This window comes from Mobula hypostoma, chromosome 18 (genome assembly GCF_963921235.1).
Source record: "Mobula hypostoma chromosome 18, sMobHyp1.1, whole genome shotgun sequence".
NCBI classification, from domain to species: Eukaryota; Metazoa; Chordata; class Chondrichthyes; order Myliobatiformes; family Myliobatidae; genus Mobula; species Mobula hypostoma.
Genome location: NC_086114.1, coordinates 16,050,233 through 16,073,083, shown reverse-complemented (window position 1 = coordinate 16,073,083; position 22,851 = coordinate 16,050,233). Strand labels below are relative to the sequence as shown.

The 22,851-nt window shown below is 43.5% G+C and overlaps 1 protein-coding gene across 6 annotated transcripts in view; it reads left to right on the top strand.

The window, feature by feature from the left end:
- Positions 1-22,851, top strand: part of LOC134358362 (AT-rich interactive domain-containing protein 3A-like) — a 264,946-nt gene that overhangs the window by 111,585 nt on the left and 130,510 nt on the right. For all 6 annotated transcript variants that reach the window (XM_063070502.1, XM_063070501.1, XM_063070498.1 and 3 more), the window contains one exon: positions 397-469. In XM_063070502.1, coding sequence (XP_062926572.1) covers positions 397-469 — 73 coding nt within the window. The remainder of the gene's footprint in view (positions 1-396; positions 470-22,851) is intronic.

The following is a 22,851-nucleotide window of genomic DNA, read 5'->3' as shown; positions in this document are numbered from 1 at the left end:
GCTCATCCTCGCACTGTGTTGACCATTAGCACAAATGACACATTTCTCTGTCTCGAGATACATGTGACAAATAAAGCTAATCTAATCTATCTAAGTGACTGAAGTAGTCATAGTATTGCTAAACTGTAGTGGTTGGTGTTGTGCTGATTGGTTCGAGAATAAATAGTTGAAGGGAAGTGGCTGTTCATAAACCTGGTTATGTGAGACTTCAGGCTTTTTTTTGAACTCCTGCTCGTGTTAGCTGTGAGAAGAATGGTGGGGATCTTTGATGATGGATGTTGCCTTCTTAAGGTAATGCCTCCTGTAGATACTACTGATTATGGGGCAGATTCTTGACTTCATAGTGACTCCCTCATGCTGCCCTCATTACAGTGTTTTCTTTCGTTCTCTCTACAGCTCTACGAACTGGACAGCGATCCCAAGCGGAAAGAGTTCCTGGATGATTTATTCGTTTTTATGCAGAAGAGAGGTGAGTCTGACTTTGCGTTTCCCATGTCTAACGTTTTGTCTCAGTTTTGGAGAAGAAATTCACCGTGGCTTGGAAGTTTTGCCTGATATTGAAGCCCTCTTGAAGTCAACAGAGCTGAGTGTTAGGCAGGGTGATGAGGAGAGTCACATCAGGACCCAAGATGAGTTTCTACACCTGTTGACTTTCTCGCTGGGGTGCAGATGAAAAGAGTTGTACCAAATCAACCATGTCTCATTAGGTGGCTGTTGTCTTGTAGGTGGCTTTACAAATATGGCATTGATCTTCCACTGGAGAATGTGAGTTGAAATCTGAGCTGTTTCTCTTTGTATGAGCTGTGATTTAGAATCAGATTCAGTATCACTGACATAGTGAAAGTTGTTGTCTTGCAGTGCAATACAAAAAGGTATTACTACAAGTCATAAATAAAAAAAAATAGTGTGAAAAGAGAATAAAAGTAGAGGTAGTGTTCATGGACATTCAGGAACCTGATGGCGGAGAGGAAGAAGCTGCTTCTAAAATTCTGAGTGTGTGTTTTCAGCGTCCCATACCTCCTCATTCGTAAGGCCAGTGATGTTGTGGGGATGGAACTGGACCCTCTGACGGTGTCTGAAAAGAAGATGCTGTCCAAGTTGCATGCCATCTTGGACAATGTCTCCCATCCACTACATAATGTACTGGTTGGGCACAGGAGTACATTCAGCCAGAGACTCATTCCACCGAGATGCAACAGAGAGCGTCATAGGAAGTCATTCCTGCCTGTGGCCATCAAACTTTACAGTTCCTCCCTTGGAGGGTCAGACACCCTGAGCCAATAGGCTGGTCCTGGACTTATTTCCTGGCATCATTTACATATTACTATTTAACTATTTATGGTTTTATTACTATTTAATTATTTATGGTGCAACTGTAACAAAAACCAATTTCCCCCGGGATCAATAAAGTATGACTATGACTCCCTGATGGTGGTAATGAGAAGAGGGCATGTCGTGGATGGTGAAGGTTTTTAATGATGAATACTGCCTTCTTGAGACATCACCTTTTGAAGACATCCTTGGTGGTGGGGACCTGTGCCCATGATGGAGCTGGCTGAGTTTACAGCCCTCTGCGGCTTTTTCCGATCCCGTGCATCGAGCATGAGGGAGTGTGTTTGAGCATTTAGTTTATAGCGTCTTTAAAGAAAGCAGTTTTGTTGGCAATGACCCTGAGAGCAATCAGGTATAGAGAGAATAATGTGGACTGTTACAGGACAGAAATGTGCTATTCAGCCCATTTGCCGTCTGTTGGAATTTATGCTCTGTATGAGCCTCCTCCCATCATCGGCGGGTGTGGAGATTGGCTGTAACGTTGGTGGAGAGAGTGTTGCCGATAAGTAAGGAAGTTCTTATGAACAGGGGTCCCTGTCAATGATATTATTATCTTAGGAGATCCCAGAGATGTCCAATGGTGATGGCCCCTGGGATACAGTGGACAGGATTTCCCTGCAGTATCCTATGGATTTATGGGATGTGATGTCATCCCATGGAAGTCGTGCTCAGGGATACAAAGAGATCCTAACCATTGGTCAATTGAAAATCCAGAGTAGTTGAGATGATCTCGAAATAGTTGTTAATGTGGAATGGGATAGGAAAAAATAGATTCTTCATTTGATTCTCCAACATGAAAAATGAACTTATCTGTGTACACATATGTGAGCAGGTTTGTGTGAGCGCATCTAGGTGTGGGCTCATCTGCACAAGTGTGTGTTTGTGTTGTGTGTCTTTGCACACTTGGACATGTGTGTACATACTCATGTGTCCCTCTATTCTGAAGCTATCGGAGTAGATTTCTTACTTTGGTCTGAGAAATCAACCAACTGTCCACTGTCATTTCCATTCATTTAGTTCCATTGATTGTGAGCAGTTTTTGGGCCTCTGTATGTCAGGAAAGATGTGCTGGCCCTGGAGAGGGTCCAGAGGAGATTCACAGGAATGATCCCATGAATGAATTATTTGACATGGTGCATGTTTGATGCCTCTGAGCCTGTACTTGATGGATTTCAGAAAGATTAGGCGGGATCTCACTGATGCCCATTGGATGCTGAAAGGCCTGGGTAGAGATGATGTGGGAAGATATTTCCATTAGTAGGAAAGTGTAGGATCCGAGGGCACATCATCAGAACAAAGTTTCTTTCAAACTGAAATGAGGAGATATGTCTTCAGGCAGACAGTGATGAATCTGTGGAATTCATTGCCGCAGAGGGCTGTGGAGGCCAAGCCATTGAGTATATTTAAAGCAGAGATTGCTTTGTTCTGAGTGGGAAATGGATTAAGGGTTATGGGCATGAAAAAATTCAGTCATGATTGAATGACAAAGTAGACTTAATGGGCTGAATGGCCTAATTCTGCTCCTATTTCTTAGGGACTGTTGGGCTTTGTAATTTAACCATTAGATCTGAGTCCGTTGAAATAAACTTGTATGGTTCACTTAGATTCTGTCACTCTGGGCAGTAAAGTGAGCAATGAGTAGAGCTGCTACCTTACAATACCAGGGACCTTGTACTAGTAAAGGGACTAAGGATTATAGGGGGAAGGTGAGAGAATAGGCTGCCATCTGCTGCCAGTGGAAGTGATAGATGCAGTAAACTGTAACATTTAAGAGGAGTTTGGATGGGTCTATGGATAGGAGGGGTATGGGGGTCTATGGGTGCAGATGGATGCGACTAGGTAAAAGACCAAAGCAAAACGCATAAAATGCTGGAGGAACTCAGCAGGTCAGGCAGTATATATAGAAATGAATAAACAGTTGACTCTTCGGGCCGAGGCCCCTTTCTCAGGACTGAGAAGGAAGGGGCAAGATACCAGAATAAAAAGGTGGGGAGAGGTGAAGGAGACTGGCTGGAAGGTGATAGGTGAAGCCAGGTTGGCGGGAAGGGTCAAGGGCTGGGTAAGAATGAATCTGATGGGAGAGGAGGATGGGCAAGGGAAGGAGGAGGGGATCACGGGCGAAGAAATAGGCAGATGAAAAGAGGTAAAAAGGTCAGAGTGGGGAATAGAGGAATTGGTGGGGGCGGGGGGGGGGGCGGTCAGAATCTTCTGCCCAGGATAGAAATGTCAAATACCAGAGTGCATGACTTTAAGCTGAGACGGTGATTGCTTAAGGGAGATGTTGTACAGAGCAAGTTTTTACGCAGTCAGTGAGTAGGTGCTAGTTGTTGGTTGGTGGCACTCATGATAGTGTCATTTAAGAGGTTTTTAGACAGGCACGTGAATAGGAAGGAATGGAAAAATATGGATCACATGCAAACAGATTGGATCAATTCTATTTGGCATCATGGAAAGTACTAGTACAGTGGACTGAAGAACCTGTCCTATGCTTTACTATGCTCTATGATTAGTCAAGAGGGGTCACCACTACAGTTGAGCTGAAAAGTCTTCTCACCCACCTTTTTGATCCACACAGACCCTTAGCAGCTTGCCCAGGCTGTTTGATTCACACCTTTGAAGTTATTTTTGTCCCCATTAAAACAAGGAATTACTTTCAATACATTTTACAGGGATTTTATATTTTTCAAAGCATAACAAGATAGTCACATGTAATTTCAGAAGGTGCAATTGAAATCAGATCAAGGTAAAGTGTGGAGTACGTGGTCGAATGGTTTAATTACTGGACATATCCTGCACTCCCGTTCAGAATCTAGCTCTGTCGTGCTAGAAAGTTTGTGAATCCTGTTGAATTTTCTCTATTTCTGCATGTATGACCTAATATGTGATCAGATTTTCACGTCGGTCCTAAAACTAGATAAAGAGAGCCCAATTAAATAAATAACACAGAAAACATTATACTTATTCATTTATTTATTGAGAAAAATGATCCGGTATTACATGTATTTGTTGGAAAAAGTATGTGAACCTCTGGGGTAATGCCCTGTACAAAAGCTATTTGGAGTCAGGTGTTACAATCAATGAAAACAACAGGAATTCTGCGGATGCTGGAAATTCAAGCAACACACATCAAAGTTGCTGGTGAACGCAGCAGGCCAGGCAGCATCTGTAGGAAGAGGTGCAGTCGACGTTTCAGGCCGAGACCCTTCGTCAGCAACTTTGATGTGTGTTACAATCAATGAGATGAGATTGGAGGTGTGGGTTGTAGAGGTGCCCTACTCTATATAAAAAAAAGACACTTACTGACAGAGCCTGTTCTTCTCAAGAAAGTTCTGTTTATGTGCACCATGCCTTAATCAAAACAATTTTCAAGAGGACCTTGGAAGAAGAATTGTTGAGATGCATGAAGCTGGAAAAGACTACAAAAGCATTTCTAAAGTCCTGAATGTTCATCAGTTCACAGTAGGAGAAATTGTCTACAAATGGAGGAAACTCAGCACTGTTGCTGCTCTCCCTAGGAGTGGACATCCTGCAAAAATCACACCAAGAGCACATCGTGCAATGTTGAAGGAGGTGAAAAAGAACCCAAGCAAAAGACCTGCAGAAATCTCTAGAACTTGCTAAAGTCTCTGTTCATGTGTCCACTGTAAGAAAAACACTGAACAAAAATGGTGTTCATGGAAGGACACCACGGAGGAAACTGCTGCTCTCCAGAAAGACGTTGCTGCACGTCTCAAGTTTGCAAAAGACCACCTGGATGTTCTGCACTGCTTCAGGACAATATTCTGGCACAAATGCACATTGCTATGTTTGGAGGAAAAAGGGTAATGCACACCAACACCAAAACCTCATCCCAACTGTGAAGCATGGTGAAAGGAGTATCATGGTTTGGGGCTGCTTTGCTGCCTCAGGGCCTGGATGGCTTGCAATCGTTGAGGGAACAATGCATTCAAAATTGTATCAAGACATTTTACTGGAGAATGTCAGGGTAGCAGTCCGTCACCTGAAGTTTAATAGAAGTTGGATAATGCAACAAGACAATGATCCGAAAGACAAGAGTAAATCAACAACAGAATGGTTAAAAGAAGAAAATTTGTGTTTTGGAATGGCTGAGTCAAAGTCCTGATCTTAATTCTATAGAAATGTTGTAGAAAGGCCTGAAGCAAGCAGTTCATGCAAGAAAGCCCACCAACATCCCAGAGTTCAAGCAGTTTTGTAAGGAGGAATGGCCCAAAATTGCTCCAGGCTAATGTGCAGGACTGATTAACAGTTACCAGAAATGTGTGGTTGAAGTTATTGCTGTGCAAGTGGGGTCACACCAGTTACCGAAAGCAAAGGTTCACATACTTTTTCCAACAAATAATTGTAATATTGGATCATTTTTCTCAATAAATAAATGAACAAGTATGATTTTTTGTGTAATTTAATTGGTTGGGTTCTCTTTATCTAGTTTGAAGATCTGATCACATTTTAGATCATATTTTTGCAGAATTAGAGAAAATTCTACAGGTTTCACAAACTTTCTAGCACCAGTGTAGTTGTTTCACTTATGCCCGGCAGGGTGTGGCTGTTTGTGTTGGGTTCAGGTCAGGCATGTTTGGTGTGTTTTCTAATTAAGCATTCAGGCAAGTCAGGCACAGCTCACTATTTTATCCAACCCGGTGTCATTTGCTCAGTTTTACACCAGAAATATATTTCGCCCTAAAGTAGTTCAATATCATGTTTGTCGTTGTCACTCTGTAGGTCAAAAGAAGGGGGGAAATTTCAGTCCAACGGCTTGAGCTACATTTGGATTGGTCATGGATATGTCAGGTTTTGATTGGGCATGGTAGGGCTGGATTTCAATTGGCTGTAGATAGGTCGGGTTTTGATTGGCAGTGGATGAGTCAGATTAGCCGTGTATGGGCTGGGTTCAAATTGGATTTCCATTGGTTGCTGCCAGACTGGATTTTAATTCTGAAATCACGGGGGCTACTTTCCTAGCTGCCAATCCCCATTTAGTCCATCTAATCCAAAATATTGCCCCCCTGAACATCTGATCCAGTGCCACTTTGGAAGCCACCTCTCAGACAATGTTTTCCAGGTGCTATGCACACTGTGTGTACACCAGTTGTAGTCAGGGTCCTGATTCACACTGATTGTACACCAGTTGTAGACGGGGTCCTGATTTACACTGATTGTACACCAGTTGTAGACGGGGTCCTGGTTCACACTGATTGTACACCAGATGTAGACGGGGTCCTGATTCACACTGATTGTACACCAGTTGTAGACGGGGTCCTGATTCACACTGATCGTACACCAGTTGTAGACGGGGTCCTGATTCACACTGATTGTACACTAGTTGTAGACGGGGTCCTGGTTCACACTGATTGTACACCAGATGTAGACGGGGTCCTGGTTCACACTGATTGTACACCAGATGTAGACGAGGTCCTGATTCACACTGATTGTACACCAGTTGTAGACGGGGTCCTGATTCACACTGATTGTACACCAGATGTAGACGGGGTCCTGATTCACACTGATTGTACACCAGTTGTAGACGGGGTCCTGATTCACACTGATCGTACACCAGTTGTAGACGGGGTCCTGATTCACACTGATTGTACACCAGATGTAGACAGGGTCCTGGTTCACACTGATTGTACACCAGTTGTAGACGGGGTCCTGATTCACACTGATTGTACACTAGTTGTAGACGGGGTCCTGATTCACACTGATTGTACACCAGATGTAGACAGGGTCCTGGTTCACACTGATTGTACACCAGATGTAGACAGGGTCCTGGTTCACACTGTATGGACATCAGTTGTGGACAGTCGTGAATCATACGGAAGAGGCCATTTAACAATATGTCTTATTGCTCTTTAGAAGAAGATGATGGATCTCCGGTCGCTACTGGAAGTGCAGGGCACCACAGTGTTAATGATTCATTATGGATTTGGCCCCATTACCTTGTTAGATGGAGCTCCTTCCCATTCCTGTCAGAGGTTTTGTTGAGACAGCCAGGGGTGGGACAGTGGATTAATGAGCTCAGAGCTGTTTACATTAAGAGGTTCATTTTGTGTGGAATTCCGCCCTTACACAGAGAAAATAGCGTGGTGTGGGGGAAGGGGTGAGAGCTCGGCACCAGGCTCGATCCTGTGGGAATCTTGCTAAGCCCCGGTAGCTGCAGTTTGCACTAACTGATCCGGGGATGCAGTAGCTCTCACTTGTTAGCTTCCCCCGGCTGCAGAAAGGACTTTATCTGACAGACAGTGATAGATGAGGTCTAGCAGTAGTTACCACACTGGAGATTTGAAGTGTTCATGTTACTGTCTCCCTATAAATATAGTCAATCTGCGTACCTCTGCGCAGGCTTGCCTTGCTTGTCCTCCTGAAGTTTATTTTACTCAGCGATACAGCACGGAGTAGACCCTTCCGGCTCTTTGAGCCGTGCTGCCCCAGCATCTTCCTGTGTACGTACATCTATTGATGCTTCTGGACACACCTTCAGTGATGTTCCTGGAATCATCGGGTGTTTCGGGTCTTTCAACATCATACAACCTCCTCCAGGTGACCCAGCCGGGGCTGATCAGACCCCAGCTTGTGTCCAGATGGCTAGCTACTTATGACACCATAGCTCCCCTCTTTTGAGCCACAGCCATCTTGAGGCCCTTTCTGCCGCATCGGTGGTACTGCGGATGGCTCTCCTCTTCCTCTCTCCCTCGATGCCCAAAATGCTGAAGGCTCTAACTAAGGAACGGGCTACGAATCCCCTACAACCAACCTCCACTGGGAGACACCTTGCTCTCCATTCAGCCTGCTGACAGTTGCTGACCAGTCCTGCGTACTCAACAAACCTGATCATCCCTAACTTCATCACAGGACAATTTACAATGACCAATTAACCTCCCCGGTACGCCTTTGGACTATGAGGACACCGGGGCACCCGGGGAAAATCCACACATTCCACGGGGAGGACGTACAGAGACTTCTCACAGAAGGGCGCCGGAATTGAACTCCAAGCTCCAGAACGCCCCGAACTGTAACAGCGTCGCGCCAACTGCTACACCACTGTGGACAGGCGCTGTTTTAAAAGAATGCTGCTATGTGTAGAACTTTTCCAAAATGTTCACGAACACCACCTGTGCATAAGAAGGAGGGCTATTGCAGGAAAGTACATGAAAACCAAAGGCCATTTGGCCCATCTGCTCTTGCCCAATCCCTTGCTTTCTTCTAGACTAATCCACCTTCACTCTAAACATGTTGTACTTAAACCAGTGAAGTCAAAGAGTTATATAGCACGGAAGTAGGCTCTTCAGCCCCTCATCCATACTGATGAAGTTGCCTTCCTGAGCATTTGCCTACTTTTGACCTATATCTTTCTAAACCAAGGATTAATGGTAAGGCTCCATGGTAAAAAAAGGTCGGGAGCCCTTGCTCTAAACCTTTCCAATCCATGTACCTCTCCAAATGTCTTTTAAACACATCTCTACCTTAATCAACCTTCCTTTAGTCTAGTGAACAGCAATACATGTAATACTCCAAATGCAGTCTCAACAATATCAAGCACACTTACTACATGATGCACCAACTCTTGCACTCAGTATATTCAAAGCTCAATGCTATGAAAATTGGAAGGTTTGTGGGTTCAAGCTGCGCTCTTTCCTGTGCAGTTCTGGTCACCTGCTTGCCGGAAAAATATCAATAAGGTTGAAAGAGTGCAGAGAAAAATTATAAGGATGTTGTTGGGACTTGAGAACCTGAGTTATCTTTCTCTCTGGCTATCCATCCCATAGGATGATGATGGTTCCTTTCAGTCAGTTAGTGGGGTTTGATATGTGCGTCCTGGAGTGGCTGTACAGGCCGATCCTCTACAGGACTTGGGTGTGTTGAGGATACCCCACTCCTCAGATAAGGAACAGCATATGCGTGAATGGATTTTAGGTGAGTAGGGGGTTGCACAGGTCCAGACCCACCCTCTCGACATCCCTTCCCGGATCCAACGGCACGGTGGGGTCCAAGACGGCTGGGGAAAGTTCTGTTGCAGTGAATGGCCAGACCAAGCTTCAATGCAAGGGATGCCCTTTCCATGCTTCTCGGCACATGTTTGCTAGATGGCCGTTGACCCTACAAGAGGGTTCAACCGCCCTTTGACAGGTCTTGTTTTTCATCCTGCAGGGTGTCTAGCCACCCTCCTCACCAGGCAAGCCTGGTGGGGGAGCCGGTTTAGTCGCCGACCACCTGACCATGCGGCAGGTAGTACTGGGTTACATGGTACCAGTAGCACTCAGACCAGTGACCTGACTGACCTGAGTTATAGGGGAAGATTGAATAGGTTCAGACTTCACTCCCTGGAGTGTAGTGGAATGAGGCAAGATTTGATAGAGGTATGCAAAATTATTTGGGTATAGATAAGATAATTGCAAGCGGCTTTTTAACCTGAGATTGGGTGAGAATAGAATTAGAGGTCATGAGTTAAAGGTGAAATGTTTAAGGGGAACATGAGGGGGAACTCCTTCACTCAGAGGCGGTGTGAGTGTGGAACAAGCTGACAATAGAAAGTTATGGATGCATTTAAGAAAAATTTGGATAAGTTCATAGATGGGAGGGATATGGAGGGCTATGGTCTGGGTGCAGATCAATGGGACAATGCAGAATATTAGTATGGCTCAGTGTAGATGGGCCAAAGGGCCTGTTTCTGTGCTATTGTAGTGCTCTATGACTCTTGAACTATGAGCACAAAGATCTATCACTACTGGGGGAGTGCTACACAATCCTTTGTTGGGGTCTGCATTCCAAGTGCTCACTCAGCTGATTTTAAAGGATCCTATGATTCTGTTTTGAAACATATATTGGGTGGCGGGGAGATGGTGGAATTGGAATTCTCCCCGATGTACTGGCCAATCTTCAATGTTCATTTAATATGGTTGTCAGAGATAATCTGGTCATTATCACATTGCTATTTGTCGCAGTTTGTTTGCACAAGCTGGCGGCTACATTTTCTGTGTCTCAACAGAGACAGTAAAGTGGTATGGAATGCCCTGAGATGGTGAACTGTCCTATATAAATGCTGGGATATGTTTGTATCGCATAGCTGGCAATCCACCCGCAATACCACACCATTTAAACAGAGGCTATTTTTCAATCATTAACGAATGCAAATTCCTTGGACTGGTGTTCTGTTTTCCCACTGTTGTTAAAGTATAATGGTCAGAAATTAATTCATAACTTGTTTTAATTTCCTATAAGATAGGAGGCCATTCAGCCCTTTGATTCCTTGCCTTCACTCAAAAAAGTCCCATCAGACAGAATTAAATCATTCTGTCTCATGTGCCCATCAATTCTCCCATCATGCATGAAAGATATTAATGAGTTTGAAAGAGTGCAGAGAAAATTTACATGGATGTTTCCAGAAATTGAGGACCTGAGTCAGAGGGAAAAATTGAATAGGTTATGATGTCAGTGATGAAGGGCCTTGGCCCGAAATGTCGACTGCTTATTCATTTCCATGGATGCTTGCCGACTGCTGAGTTCCTCCAGCATCTTACGTGTGTTGCTTTGTACTTTATCCCCTGGAGAATGAGAGGAGAGTTTATAGAATGGTACAGAATTAAGAGGGGTGAATGTATGCCGGATTTTTTCCCCCAGTTTGGGTGAGACTAGAACTAGAAGTTATAGGTTAAGGGTGAAATGTAAAATACTTACAGGGTCTCTGAGGGGAAGTGTCTTCATTCAGAGGGTGTTACAAAATGAACAGTCGACTTTTCAAGCCCAGACTCTTCATCAAGACCTTCGTAAGTCCTGATGAAGGGTCTTGGCTCAATATGTCGACTGTTTATTTCCCTCCAAAGATGCTACCTGACCTTCTGAGTTTCTCTAGGATTTTGTGTGTTTTTCTCAGGATTTCCAGCATTTGCAAAGCCTGTTGGGTCACAGATTCCACTAAAGCTGCTGGCAATGAAACGAAGTCTGTAAGACATAAGAGTGTTCTATCCTTCCATGAATATAACAGGTTTAAGTGTTTCACATGTTCCCAATCCTGACCCAACTGGCTTCATGCTCATTTTGGCCCACACTTCTGGGCCCAGCTGCCTCCACAAACCAGGGCACTTTCCTGTCTCCAGTGTTCCCAATCCAACCTCGCAAATACATAGCTGGTAACCCTCAAAGTGATTGGGTAATAAAGCACAGAAACTGCCCCTTCTGCCCAATTCGTCCATGCTGACCAAATGCCAGTCTGAGCTAGTACCACTTGCTCTTGTTTGGCCCATTTGCTTCTTTGCTTCTATCTCTTTTCTACCCTTGTACCTGTCTAAATTCATTTTAAATGTTGCTATTATGCTTGCCTCCTGACACTTTGTCTGGCAGCTCATCCATGTACACACCGACCTCTGTGTGAAGAAGTTTCTTCTCAGTAACACACACAAAATGCTGGAGGAACTCACCAGACCAGGAGGTGCTGCCAGGCCTGCTGAGTTCCTCCAGTATTTTGTGTGTGTTGCACGGATTTCCCACATCTGCAGATTTTCTCTTGTTTGAAGTTTCTTCTCAAGCTCGTTTTAAATCTTTCCCTTCCCACCTTAAATCTGTACCCTCTAATTTTGATTCCTTTTGCCAGGGAAACAGAATGTAGTCCTTCCACCGTATCCGTACCCCTCATGAATTTATACCAGTTCTCCTCTTGGTCCCTTAGTCTCCAAGGTGTAAAGTCCTTGGCTGCCTAATCTTTCCCTGAGTCAGCAGAACACAAGGACTGTGTGTACCTGGGATGTAGAGGGAGCTGTATGGAGAAGAACTGAGGAAGGCTGGCCTTCGGGTCAGTGGAGTTTGGATCTTACCGAGACATGTCAGTTATTCTTAGAGCAAGGGTGACAAACATTTTTGAGAGCCAAATTGACGATAATCTTCAAAAGATTTCTCTTGCAAGTCATGGCAATTTTGAACAGAGATTATTGTTGATTAATGAATTAGTAACAGTAATTATGGACTTTTTTTTAAAGAAAGAGGAGTCCTGTTGCATATTTACATTGTTTTACTCTGAATAAAATTATAACAGAGATAAATTTAAATAATTGAAACATTTTAGATAATCTGTTCAAAAATTGTTAATATTAATCTGAAAAATAATGTCATTTCTAAGTTACTGCAACCGTTTACTATCCAAGTACTGATGTGTACATCAGGTTTGTGAGGATTTCAAGACGTATCATCTAATGTCACATAACCATCTAGCTGGCGCCAATCCGGAGTGAGATGTTCCTGTGAAAACACGTCACTGCTCTCCAGTTGTAGAAAAACATTCTTTGCTTCATTTGGTAATAGAGATGATCATTATGTGTCTTTTAATTAAAAGGGGTGGTGCTGCACGTCCTGTGCCAACAAAATTTTTGTGTGTGTCTTATTGGGCGCACGTGCCATAGGTTCACCACCCCTGCTGGAATCGAGACTGATGGGCAGGGTGGATGGTGAGGAGACTCTTTGTCATGCTGTATATTTTTGAACTCTGTGCCTAATCTGAGGTTAAGGAGTTGATACTGGTTTATTATTGTCACATGTACCAAGGTACTGTGAAAATTTTTATCTTGCATACTGTAAATACAGGTCAAGTCATTACACAGTGCATTGAGCAAGAATAAGGTAAAACAATAACAATGCAGAATAGAGTGTAACAGTTACAGAAAAAGTGCAGTGCAGGTGTACAACATCTATCTTATAGTATCAGGAGTCTGTTCAGAGTTTGATAATAGTGGGATAGAAGCTGTCCTTAAACCTAGTGGTATGGGTTTTCAAGCTTTTGTATTTTCTGCTGGATGGGAGAGGGAATGTCCAGAGTTGGACCTACGGAAACAGTGGTGGGTTAAAACAGAGTCCATACAGGAGAGGCTGTGTCCGTTTTGGACAGAGAGGAGGAGAAATATATTTCCACACAAGATAACAGACCTCTAGAATACTCCAGTCCAGAAGCGCATGAGCGATAGATTTTTAGAAAGTGGATCAGGAGTGGGGGTGGGGGGTGGTGGATGTGACGGCTGAGTTGGGGAGTGGATTTCAGACCCAGCCTGGGCGGTGATCTGACTGAATGTTGCAGCAGCTTAAGATGCCATGTGTCCCCCTCCTGCTTCCTCTGATTCCTTCATACAGTCTCCACTCCCCCCGCACCCCCCCCAGCCAAAATCCCCCCTGGTTGATGAGTGCAACATAGATTTTGAAAATTAGTGATGAGCCGGTTTCGATTGACTTTAACCACTCCCAACAAAGGATCAGAATTCTTTTTTTAACTTGAGATTGACATCTTTTTCAAGAAGCTGTGAAACTCAGTTGCAGTTGGGAAGGGTTCTGACATAATCATCAGGTACGTGGCAGAGTATTCTCTGTACGAAATGTTCAGTGGGTCTTCCAGTCTTGGCCCGAGCAGAGAGGTGTCGATGAGTTCAAAATTGCCATAAACTGCTTCCTCCTGTATTTTTTTTTACCCCAGAATTGGTGTGCCAGGTGGAGAAGGTGGCTTTGGGCAGGCTGGCTATCATCAGTCAGAGCACTGAGAATAAAAGTTGGGAGGTCACAGTGTCGATGTACACAATGCTGGAGAGGCTGCAGTTGGGTGCATTGCTATAGGAAAGATGCTATTACACTAGAATGTGTGCAGAACAGATTTACAAGGATATTAACAGGACTTGAGGTTGGTCAGGCTAGGATTTTACCCTTACAGCATAAAAGAAATGGATGAAACGAAAATAGAAGGCTATGTGGGATGGAAGGATTAGGTTGATCTTGGAATAGGTTAAAAGGTCAGCATAACATTGTGGGCTGAAGGGTCTGTACTGTGTTGTGCTGTTCTATATTCTATGAGACTGAGAGATCTCATAGAGGTGTCTAAAGACACCTAAAGGTGTCACTATGGAGGTGTCTAAAGTCATGAGGAGTACAGATAGAGTGAATTTCTCCCAGTCTTTTTCCAGGGTTGGGGAATCAAGAACTCGAGGGATAGGTTTAAGGTGAGAGGGGGGAAATTTAACAGGAACTTGAGGGGCAACTTTTTCACACAAAGATTGGGTGGTATCTATATTAAATGAGATTCCAGAGGAAGTGGTTGAAGCAGGTACAATAATAACTTTTAAGAAACAGTGGACATGATAGGAAAGATTTGGAAAGATTTTTAAACTAAGTCTTAGAATGGCACACAGGTGATAGAAAAATGGAAGGAAGAGCTATATTGATCTTATGGTAGGTTAATGGATCAGCAGAGAATTGTGGGCTGAAGGACCTGTACTGTGCTGTAATGCTCTCTATTCTAAAAAGAGAGCAAAATAATGGACTATGCAGAAATCCGATGACCAAGTGGAAGAAGCTGTTCCTACAGTGTTGTGTGTGCTTCCTCAGGCATCCATACCTCCTCCCTGATGGTAGTAGTGAGAAGAGGGCATGTGCCAGATGCTTGGGCTCCTTAGTAAGGGGGGCTGCCTTCTTGAGGCACTGCCTCGAGATGAGTTTATTGTCATGTGTAAGTACAGTGAGGTACAGGTATTAATGAAAACTTACTCACATCAGCATTACAGCTGCAGACAACACGCACAATATAAATTAAACACAAGTTGTATAGGGCAGTAAACATAAAGTTTCACATCGCTCAGACTTGAGCATTTACTGCTGTTTCCATGTTGTCAATGGGCCTAATTCCTGATCTCCCTTCTCAAAAGCAGAGTGTTAATGCAGCTCACCACCATCGTTAGGGATGAGCAAGTAAAGGGGAAGTGAAATACATAACTGGAAAGGAATGGACACTGTGAGATCTTTCAGTTGCATCCCTAAATGATAAGAGTGGTGGCATCCCTAAACAATTAAGAGAGCACAGCCTCAGAATAGAACAGAGATGAGAAGGAATTTCTTTAGCCAGACTTGTGGAGGCCAAGTCATTGGGTATATTTAAAGCAGAGCTTGATATGTTCTTGATTAAGGGTGTCAAAGGTTATGGGGAGAAGGCCGGAGATTGGGGTTGAGAGGGATAATAAATCAAATGTTGAATGGTGGAACAGACTCAGTGGGCCAAAAAGTCTACTTCTGCTCCTATGTCTTATGGTGTAATGGTGACACTATCTAAAGAAAGTGCTTTGGAGAGTCTTGGGGGTAATGTTGGTTTTGGCTTTGTGAAAGATTCTGAGTGAGTGTGAATTCTTCATGGGCTGAAGGGCCTGTACCATGCGGTAATGTTGTATGTGCAGTGGCCACTTTATTAGGTATCTCCTGTACCAAATAAAGAGGCCACTGAATGTATTTCTGTTTGTTCTTGGTCTTCTGCCACTGTAGTCTATCTACTTCATGGTTCAACATGTTGTGCATTCAGAAAAGCTCTTGTGCACACCACTGTTGTAACGTATGGTTATTTGAGTTACTGTCATCTTCCTGTCAGCTTGAAACAGTCTGGCTATCCTCCTCATTCACAACTCATTTTTGCCCAGTCTCTGTAAACTCGAGAGGCTGTTGCGTGTGAAAATCCCAGGAAATCGGCAGTTTCTGAGATACTCAAACCACTCTGTCTGATATCAAAGTTCAAGGTTGATTTATTATCAAAGTATTTATACTTTATACAGTCTTGGGATTTGTTGCCTAACAGGCAGCAACAAAACAAAGAAACCCAAAAAGAACCAACACAGTGAAAAAAGACCACTGAACGCCCAGTGTGCAGAGAGAAAAAACGGATCATGCAAACAGTAACAGCATCAACAATCATTCTGTGGTCAAAGTCACTTGGATCACATTTCTTCCCCAGTCTGATGTTTGGTCTGAACGACAACTGAACTTTGTCACAAACACGAGGAAATCTACAGATGTTGGAAATCCAATGCAAGAAACAAAAACTCAGCAGGCCAGGCAGCATCTTTGGAAAAGAGTAAACAGTCAACGCTTTGTGTGAAGGGTCTCGGCCTGAAACTCTTTTCCGTAGATGCTGCCTGGCCTGATGAGTTTATCCAGCATTATGTGTGAACTGAACTTCTTGACCATGTCTGCTTACTTTTATTCATTGAATTGTTGCCGCGTTATTTGCTGATTAGGTACAGGTTTCCCCCGCTATCCGAATGTAGAGCGTTCCTATGAAACCTTTTGTAAGCTGAAATGGCGTAAAGCGAAGAAGCAATTACCATTAATTGATATGGGAAAAATTTTTGAGCGTTCCCAGATCCAAAAAAAACCCTGCCAAATAGCACATAAAACCTAAAATAACACTAACATATAGTAAAAGCAGGAATGATATGATAAATACACAGCCTATGTAAAATAGAAATAATGTATGTACAGTGTAGTTTCACTTATCAGAATCTGGAAGATTTAGTCAAAACCGATTTGTAGAAAAAACCGGCACGTACACGTATGTGCATACACCTGCCCGCACAAGGCTTCATGGTCATGGCAGTCTTTCTCGGGGTAAACACAAGTTTAAAGCGGGCGCCTTTTCTCGTAAAAGCGAAAATCCTCTTCGGATTTCTTTTGGTTAGCGAAAACGAGTACTAATGTAGGTCTTTCGTAAAAGCGAAGTGGCGTAAAGCGAACTTTCGTAAAGTGGGGGGACACCTGTATTTGCATTAACGAGCAGCTGTACAGATGTACCTATGTTATGTATGTATGATATCCTGCACTCTATGAAATTTCTACCAAGGTGAGTAAACAATATGTACTACTATAAAACACTAGCAAAAAGTAAAACAAACTCATTGAGTTTTTAGATCCAGGAAGGAGCAGCAGCAAATGAATAATTCTGTCCTGGTGGGATAATATCTGACTTCTCCCTTCCTCACTATATTGATCTCCGGTTCCCAATCGATTGGCAAAGTGGCTACATCCTTCCCTGAAACGATGTTGTCCTATGAGGCAGAGGAAGAAGCCACAAAATGTTAATCAATAGTTACCATAGCAACTCTGTCAACACCACAAACCAAAGATGTAACCATCTTGCAATGATGATAAAGCTCTTTCTCTTAACATCTTTTTGAAGGAGCAACATCTGATCTTCTCAGATGTTTAAGTTGAACATTATTGTGTTAACTATCCCAGTCAGAGTCCGTGATGGGAGACACCAGAGACTGCAGATGCTGAAATCTGGAGCAACACACAAAATGCTGCAAGAATTCAGGAAGTCCAGGTTAAGGATCTCAACCCAAAATGTCGTCTGCCCATTCCCCTCCATAGAAAATTATTAATTTGCTGATGATCTCCAGCCTTTTGCAAGCAATTGATCAGGAACAACATTATATTTTTTAGCAGCAAATAATTTAGGGAGAGTCACAGTAGAGTTTTCAACCAAATAAAATAAACATAAGCGTCACAGGTTTTCCTCCAATGCCCCAGTTCCCCCCCCCCCTCCCCCCAATGTTCCATGTACGGGTTGGGGTTAGAAAGTTGCAGATGTGCTATGCTGGCGCTGGAAGCATGGTGACATTTGTGGGGTGCCCAGCATAATCCTCGCTGATTTGACTAGATGCAACCAACGCATTTCACTGTATATTTCAAAGTTTTGATATGCAAATTAAAGCTAATCTCTTTAAATCTGAATAAAATAGATGGGAGAATTGGCCCTAAGCATTGAGGAGTGTCAGAGAAGTTCATTGCCTTCTGTTGAACTCATTTTATCTATCTGTCTATCGATACAGCACAGTAACACGTCCTTCCGGCCCAACAAGCCTGCTCCATCCAATTACACAAGTGACAAATTAACCTAGTCACCCATACATCTTTGAAATGTGGGAGGAAAGCAGAGCACCCGGAGAAAACCCATGCAGTCATGGGGGTAACGTACAAACTCCTTATAGACAGTGGCAGAATTGAACCTGAGTCGCTGGTGCTATAATTATGTTACACTAACTCCTATGGTACCTACCTTTCCGTCCTTAAGAATTGTGCATTAATTGGACTAGCTCAGTGATAGAAAGCAAGTAGGCTGTTTAATGAATGGTCGCCTCGACTAATTTGACTATAGTTTTGTTCACAGGCATGGCCTTGGTTACAGAGGAAGCTGTGACATTCACTAACCTTGCCATTTATCACAACTTCTAAGCAGATCATACAGTTGTAGCTAAGAATACCAATTGTGAAAAAAAATCTTCTTTTATTGACACGTCAGGAATATTTGTTTTCACCAGCTGTCATGGTAACTCAGAGTGGTGGCAGTGTCAGGGTATTTTTAAACCAGACCTCTTGTTCCTGGTCTTGTTGGGTTTGATATCTGGAAGCCTTCAAGTTCATGAAGGGGACTGTCAAGGTTGACTTGGGTAAATTACTCCGAGTATTGAAGGCTTAAATTAAAAGAGATAGGATTTAGAGTCATTGAACACTTCAGCACTGGGTCTGTATTTGCTGGAGTTCAGAAGAATAAGGTGGGATCTTATTGAAACCTATTGAATATTGAAAGGCATAGACAGAGTGGATGTGGAGAGGATATTTCTTATAGTGGGTGAGTCTAGGATAAGAGGGCACAACCTCAGAATAGAGGGAGATCCATTTTGAACAGAGATGAGGAGGAATTTTTTTAGCCAGAGGGTGGTGAATCTGTGGAATTCATTACCACTGACAGCTGTAGAGGCCGAGCCATTGAGTATATTTTAAGTAGATGTTAATAGGTTCTTGGTTAGTCAGGGCATAAAAAGGTTACGGGGAGAAGGCAGGAGACTGGGGTTGAGAGGGGTAGTAAATCAGCCATGGTGGAATGGCGGAGCACACTTGAGGGGCTGAATGGCCGAATTTTGCTCCTATGTCTTGTGGACTTACGGCACTCTACAGCATTGTATTTACACTCTTAGGAGGTGAACTGTTATCTCCGTCTGTTTTAATAGATGATGTGACCTTTAATTTCTTCTGGTGGTATGCAAACTGATGACTTAGCATCAGTTTCCTTTGTCTAATAATCATTACCTTTGATGTATTCGAAATAGAGCTAATTTTTGAGTAACAGCCTTGATTCTCCAGAGCTCAGAAGACGGAGAAGTGATCTTGCTGAGAGATAACAGATGAAATCTCGGAGGAATTATTAGGGGAGATGCTGGGAGGCTGGCTCCTCATGCAGGAGGCACTGGAATTGTTTGGTGTGAGGTGTGGGGTTGACTTGATGAGGGAATCCATCAGCTAAAAGTGAGTTGATCAGTGGTACTCTCTACCTTAGTGTGGTGGAGACCCAGTTGCTGAGGAACATCAAGTTTTGAAGGCAGTGGGATTTTTTTTTTGAAACCGGGGGAATCAGGATCCAGGAAAGCAGTCATGGTAAACAAATGGCAGGCGATAGCACGCCTGCTTCACAACTCCAGTGATCTGAGTTCAAACCGCAGGAGCTGTTCCTGTGGAATCTGCACGTTCTCTTCATGATCACGTGCACATTTCTTCTGGGTGCTTCATCTTCCTCCCCCATCCCAAAGACAAACAGGTTGGTAGGGTAACACACGGATCAGATGGCATCTATGGAGGAGAATAAATAGTTGACGTTTTGGGCTAAGAGCCCTCATCAAGACTAGAAAGACAGGGAGCAGAAGCCAGAATAAGAAGGTGGGGGAGGGAAAGGAGTACAAACTGACGGGTGATAGGTGAGACCAGGAGAGGGAAAGGTGAGAGGGTGGGGGAGGAGGATCGAAGTAAGAAGCTGGGAGGGGATAGTTAGAAGAGGTAAAGGGCTGAAGAAGAAGGAATCTAATAGAAAGGGACAGTGGGCCATGGAAGAAAAGGAAGGAAGAGGGGAAGCAGTGGAAGATGATGGACAGATAAGGAAGAGAAGGTGAGAGAGGGTAACCAGAATGAGGAATAGAAAAAGAGAAGGAGAGAGAGAGGAGAAGGTACTGGAAATGGGAGAAATCAATGTTCGTACCATCAGGCTGGAGACTATCAAGATGGAATATGAGGTATTTCTCCTCCAACCTGAATGTGGCCTCATCATAGAGGTAGAGGAGGCCATTGACTGACATCAGAATGGGAACGGGAAGTTGAATTGAAATCTTTAGCCATCAGGAGATACTGTCTTTTGCAGCGGAGAGAGCAAATGTGCTTGAAGTAGTAGTCCTCCAATCTCTTTCAGGTCTCACCAATGTAGCCGCATCAAGAGCACTGGATACAATAAGTGACCCCAGCAGACTCACAGGTGAAGTGTTGCATCACCTAGGACTGTTTGGGGCTTTGAATGGTAGGGAGGGAGGAGGTGTTGGGGCAGTTGTAGTATTTGTCATGCTTGCAGGACTTGGGGCCAAGAGGCAAGTAAGTGGTAAAAATCAAAATTCAAAAGTGTAAAGTTTAAATTATATTTATTATCAAGGTAGATGCATGTCACCCTTGTACAACCCAGAGATTCTGTGTGCATAATTAATAAATCCATAATGGAATAATAACCATAATAAAATGAATGAAAGACCGCATCAACTTTGCCGTTCATCCAGTGTACAAAAGAAATTAAACTGTGCAGATACAAAAAGAAAGAAATAATAATCAGAAATAAATGATGAGAATATAAGATGAAGAGTCCTTGAAAGTGAGTCCATAGGTTGTGGGAACATTTCAATGATGGGGTGTGTTGAAGTTAGCCCCTTCGGTTTAAGAGCTTGATTGTTGAGGGGTATCAACTGTTCCTGAACCTGGGGGTGTGAGTCCTAAGGCTCCTGTACTTTCTTCCTGATGGCAACAGTGAGAATAGAGCATGTCCTGGGTGGTGATGGTTCCTGGGAATCTGATGGGAATATATGGAAAATGTGCAGGAATTGTATAAATGGGTGTTTGTTGGTTGGTGCAGACTCGGTGGGGCTGAAAACTCTGTTTCTGTGCTTTGACTCTGACAGGTGAATGTGACCTTATCCAATGCACGAGCAGCCTACTTTTTACCTTTGTAAACTGACAAGAGGTTGTATTAATGCTGAATAGAATGGAAGTTAATGGAAGAAACTACTTGCCAATCCTTTCATGTTTGAGACAGCTAATCTATTTGATGCTGTGTCTGTCAAGGCGTGCTAGTGGTCCTTAAACAATGGTAAGAGAGAGAGCAACATTTGAAAGAGGCTGAGAGGTGACCTGATAGAGGCATATAAGATTATGTGAGGCACATACTCAGTGGCCGCTGAGTGTATGTTCACGGTCTCCTGCTGCTACAGCCCATCCATTTCAACTTCAAGGTTTGACATCTTGTGCATTCAGACATGCTCTTCTACACACCAACGTTGTAACGAGTGGTTATTTGAGTTTCTATTCGCCTTCCTGTCACATTGAACCAGTCTGGACATTCTCCTTTGACCTTTCTTATTCACAAGGTGTTTTCACCCACGGAATCACCACTCATTGGATGTCTTTTTGTTTTTCGCACCATTCTCTGTCAGCTCTAGAGATTGCTGTGCGTGAAAATCCCAGCAGGTCAGCAGTTTCTGAGAGACTCAAACCACTCCATCAGGCACCAACAAAAATTCCATGGTCAAAGTCACTTTGATCTCATTTCTTCCCCATTCTGATATTTGATCTGAACTTCTTGACTAAGTCTGGCAGCACACATCAAAGTTGCTGCCCGGCCTGCTGCATTCACCAGCAACTTTGATGTGTGTTGCTTGAATTTCCAGCATCTGCAGAATTCCTCGTGTTTGTGTTGACTAAGTCTGCATGTTTTTATGTATTAAGTTGCTGCCACGTGATTGGCTGATTATATATTTGCATTAAAGAGCAGGTGTACCTAATAAAGTGGCCACAGAGTGTAGATAAGGGGAAACTGTCAAAATCTGTTTCCCGTGAACCTTTAACTGACAGGTTGGAGGTGAGAGGAAGGAATTTGAAAGGTAAGTGGCTGATAGGGTGGATCAAGTGGATAAGGTGATGGAATCAGGTACAATCAGTATGTTTGCGGCATTCAGACAGAAATTTAAATAGGCAGAGCACCGACAGGTGTTGTCCTCATGCGGGCAGGTGGGATTAGTGTGCACGCCACGAAGGCCTGAACACAGGAGAGCGGCCCAGTGAGGCACTTCTCCCACAACCTGATCTGATGTAAGAAGTCAGAGCTCTTTCAAGAGATGGGTTTGTTTTTTTTATTATTATTATTATTGTTACATGTGTTGAGGTAGAGTGAAAAGTTGGTTTTGCATGCTGTCCATACAGATCATTTCATCACAGTGCATTGGGGTTGCACAAAAAGCAGTGACGGAATGCAGAATAAAGTTGCAGTTACTGAGAAAGTGCAGTGCAAACAGGGCCATGATGAGGTAGGTTGTGAGGCCAAAGGTCCATCTTGTACAAGAGGTCCGTTCAGTAGTGTTGTAATAGCAGGATAGAAGCTGTCCTCGAGCCTGGTGGTATGTGCTTTGAGGCATTTGTATCTCTTGCCTGATGGGAGAAGAGGGAAACTGCAATCTTCTGGCCATTCAAATAAGATGGTCATTTAAAACAGAAGAGCAGGGACATTTTTTCTTGCAGACGATGATGGATCTCTGGAGGATTGCATAGAAAATCATTCGTTAGGCCAGTGATGTTGTGGGGATGGAACTGGACTCTCTCACGGGTGGTGTCTGAAAAGAGGATGCTGTCTAAATTGCATGC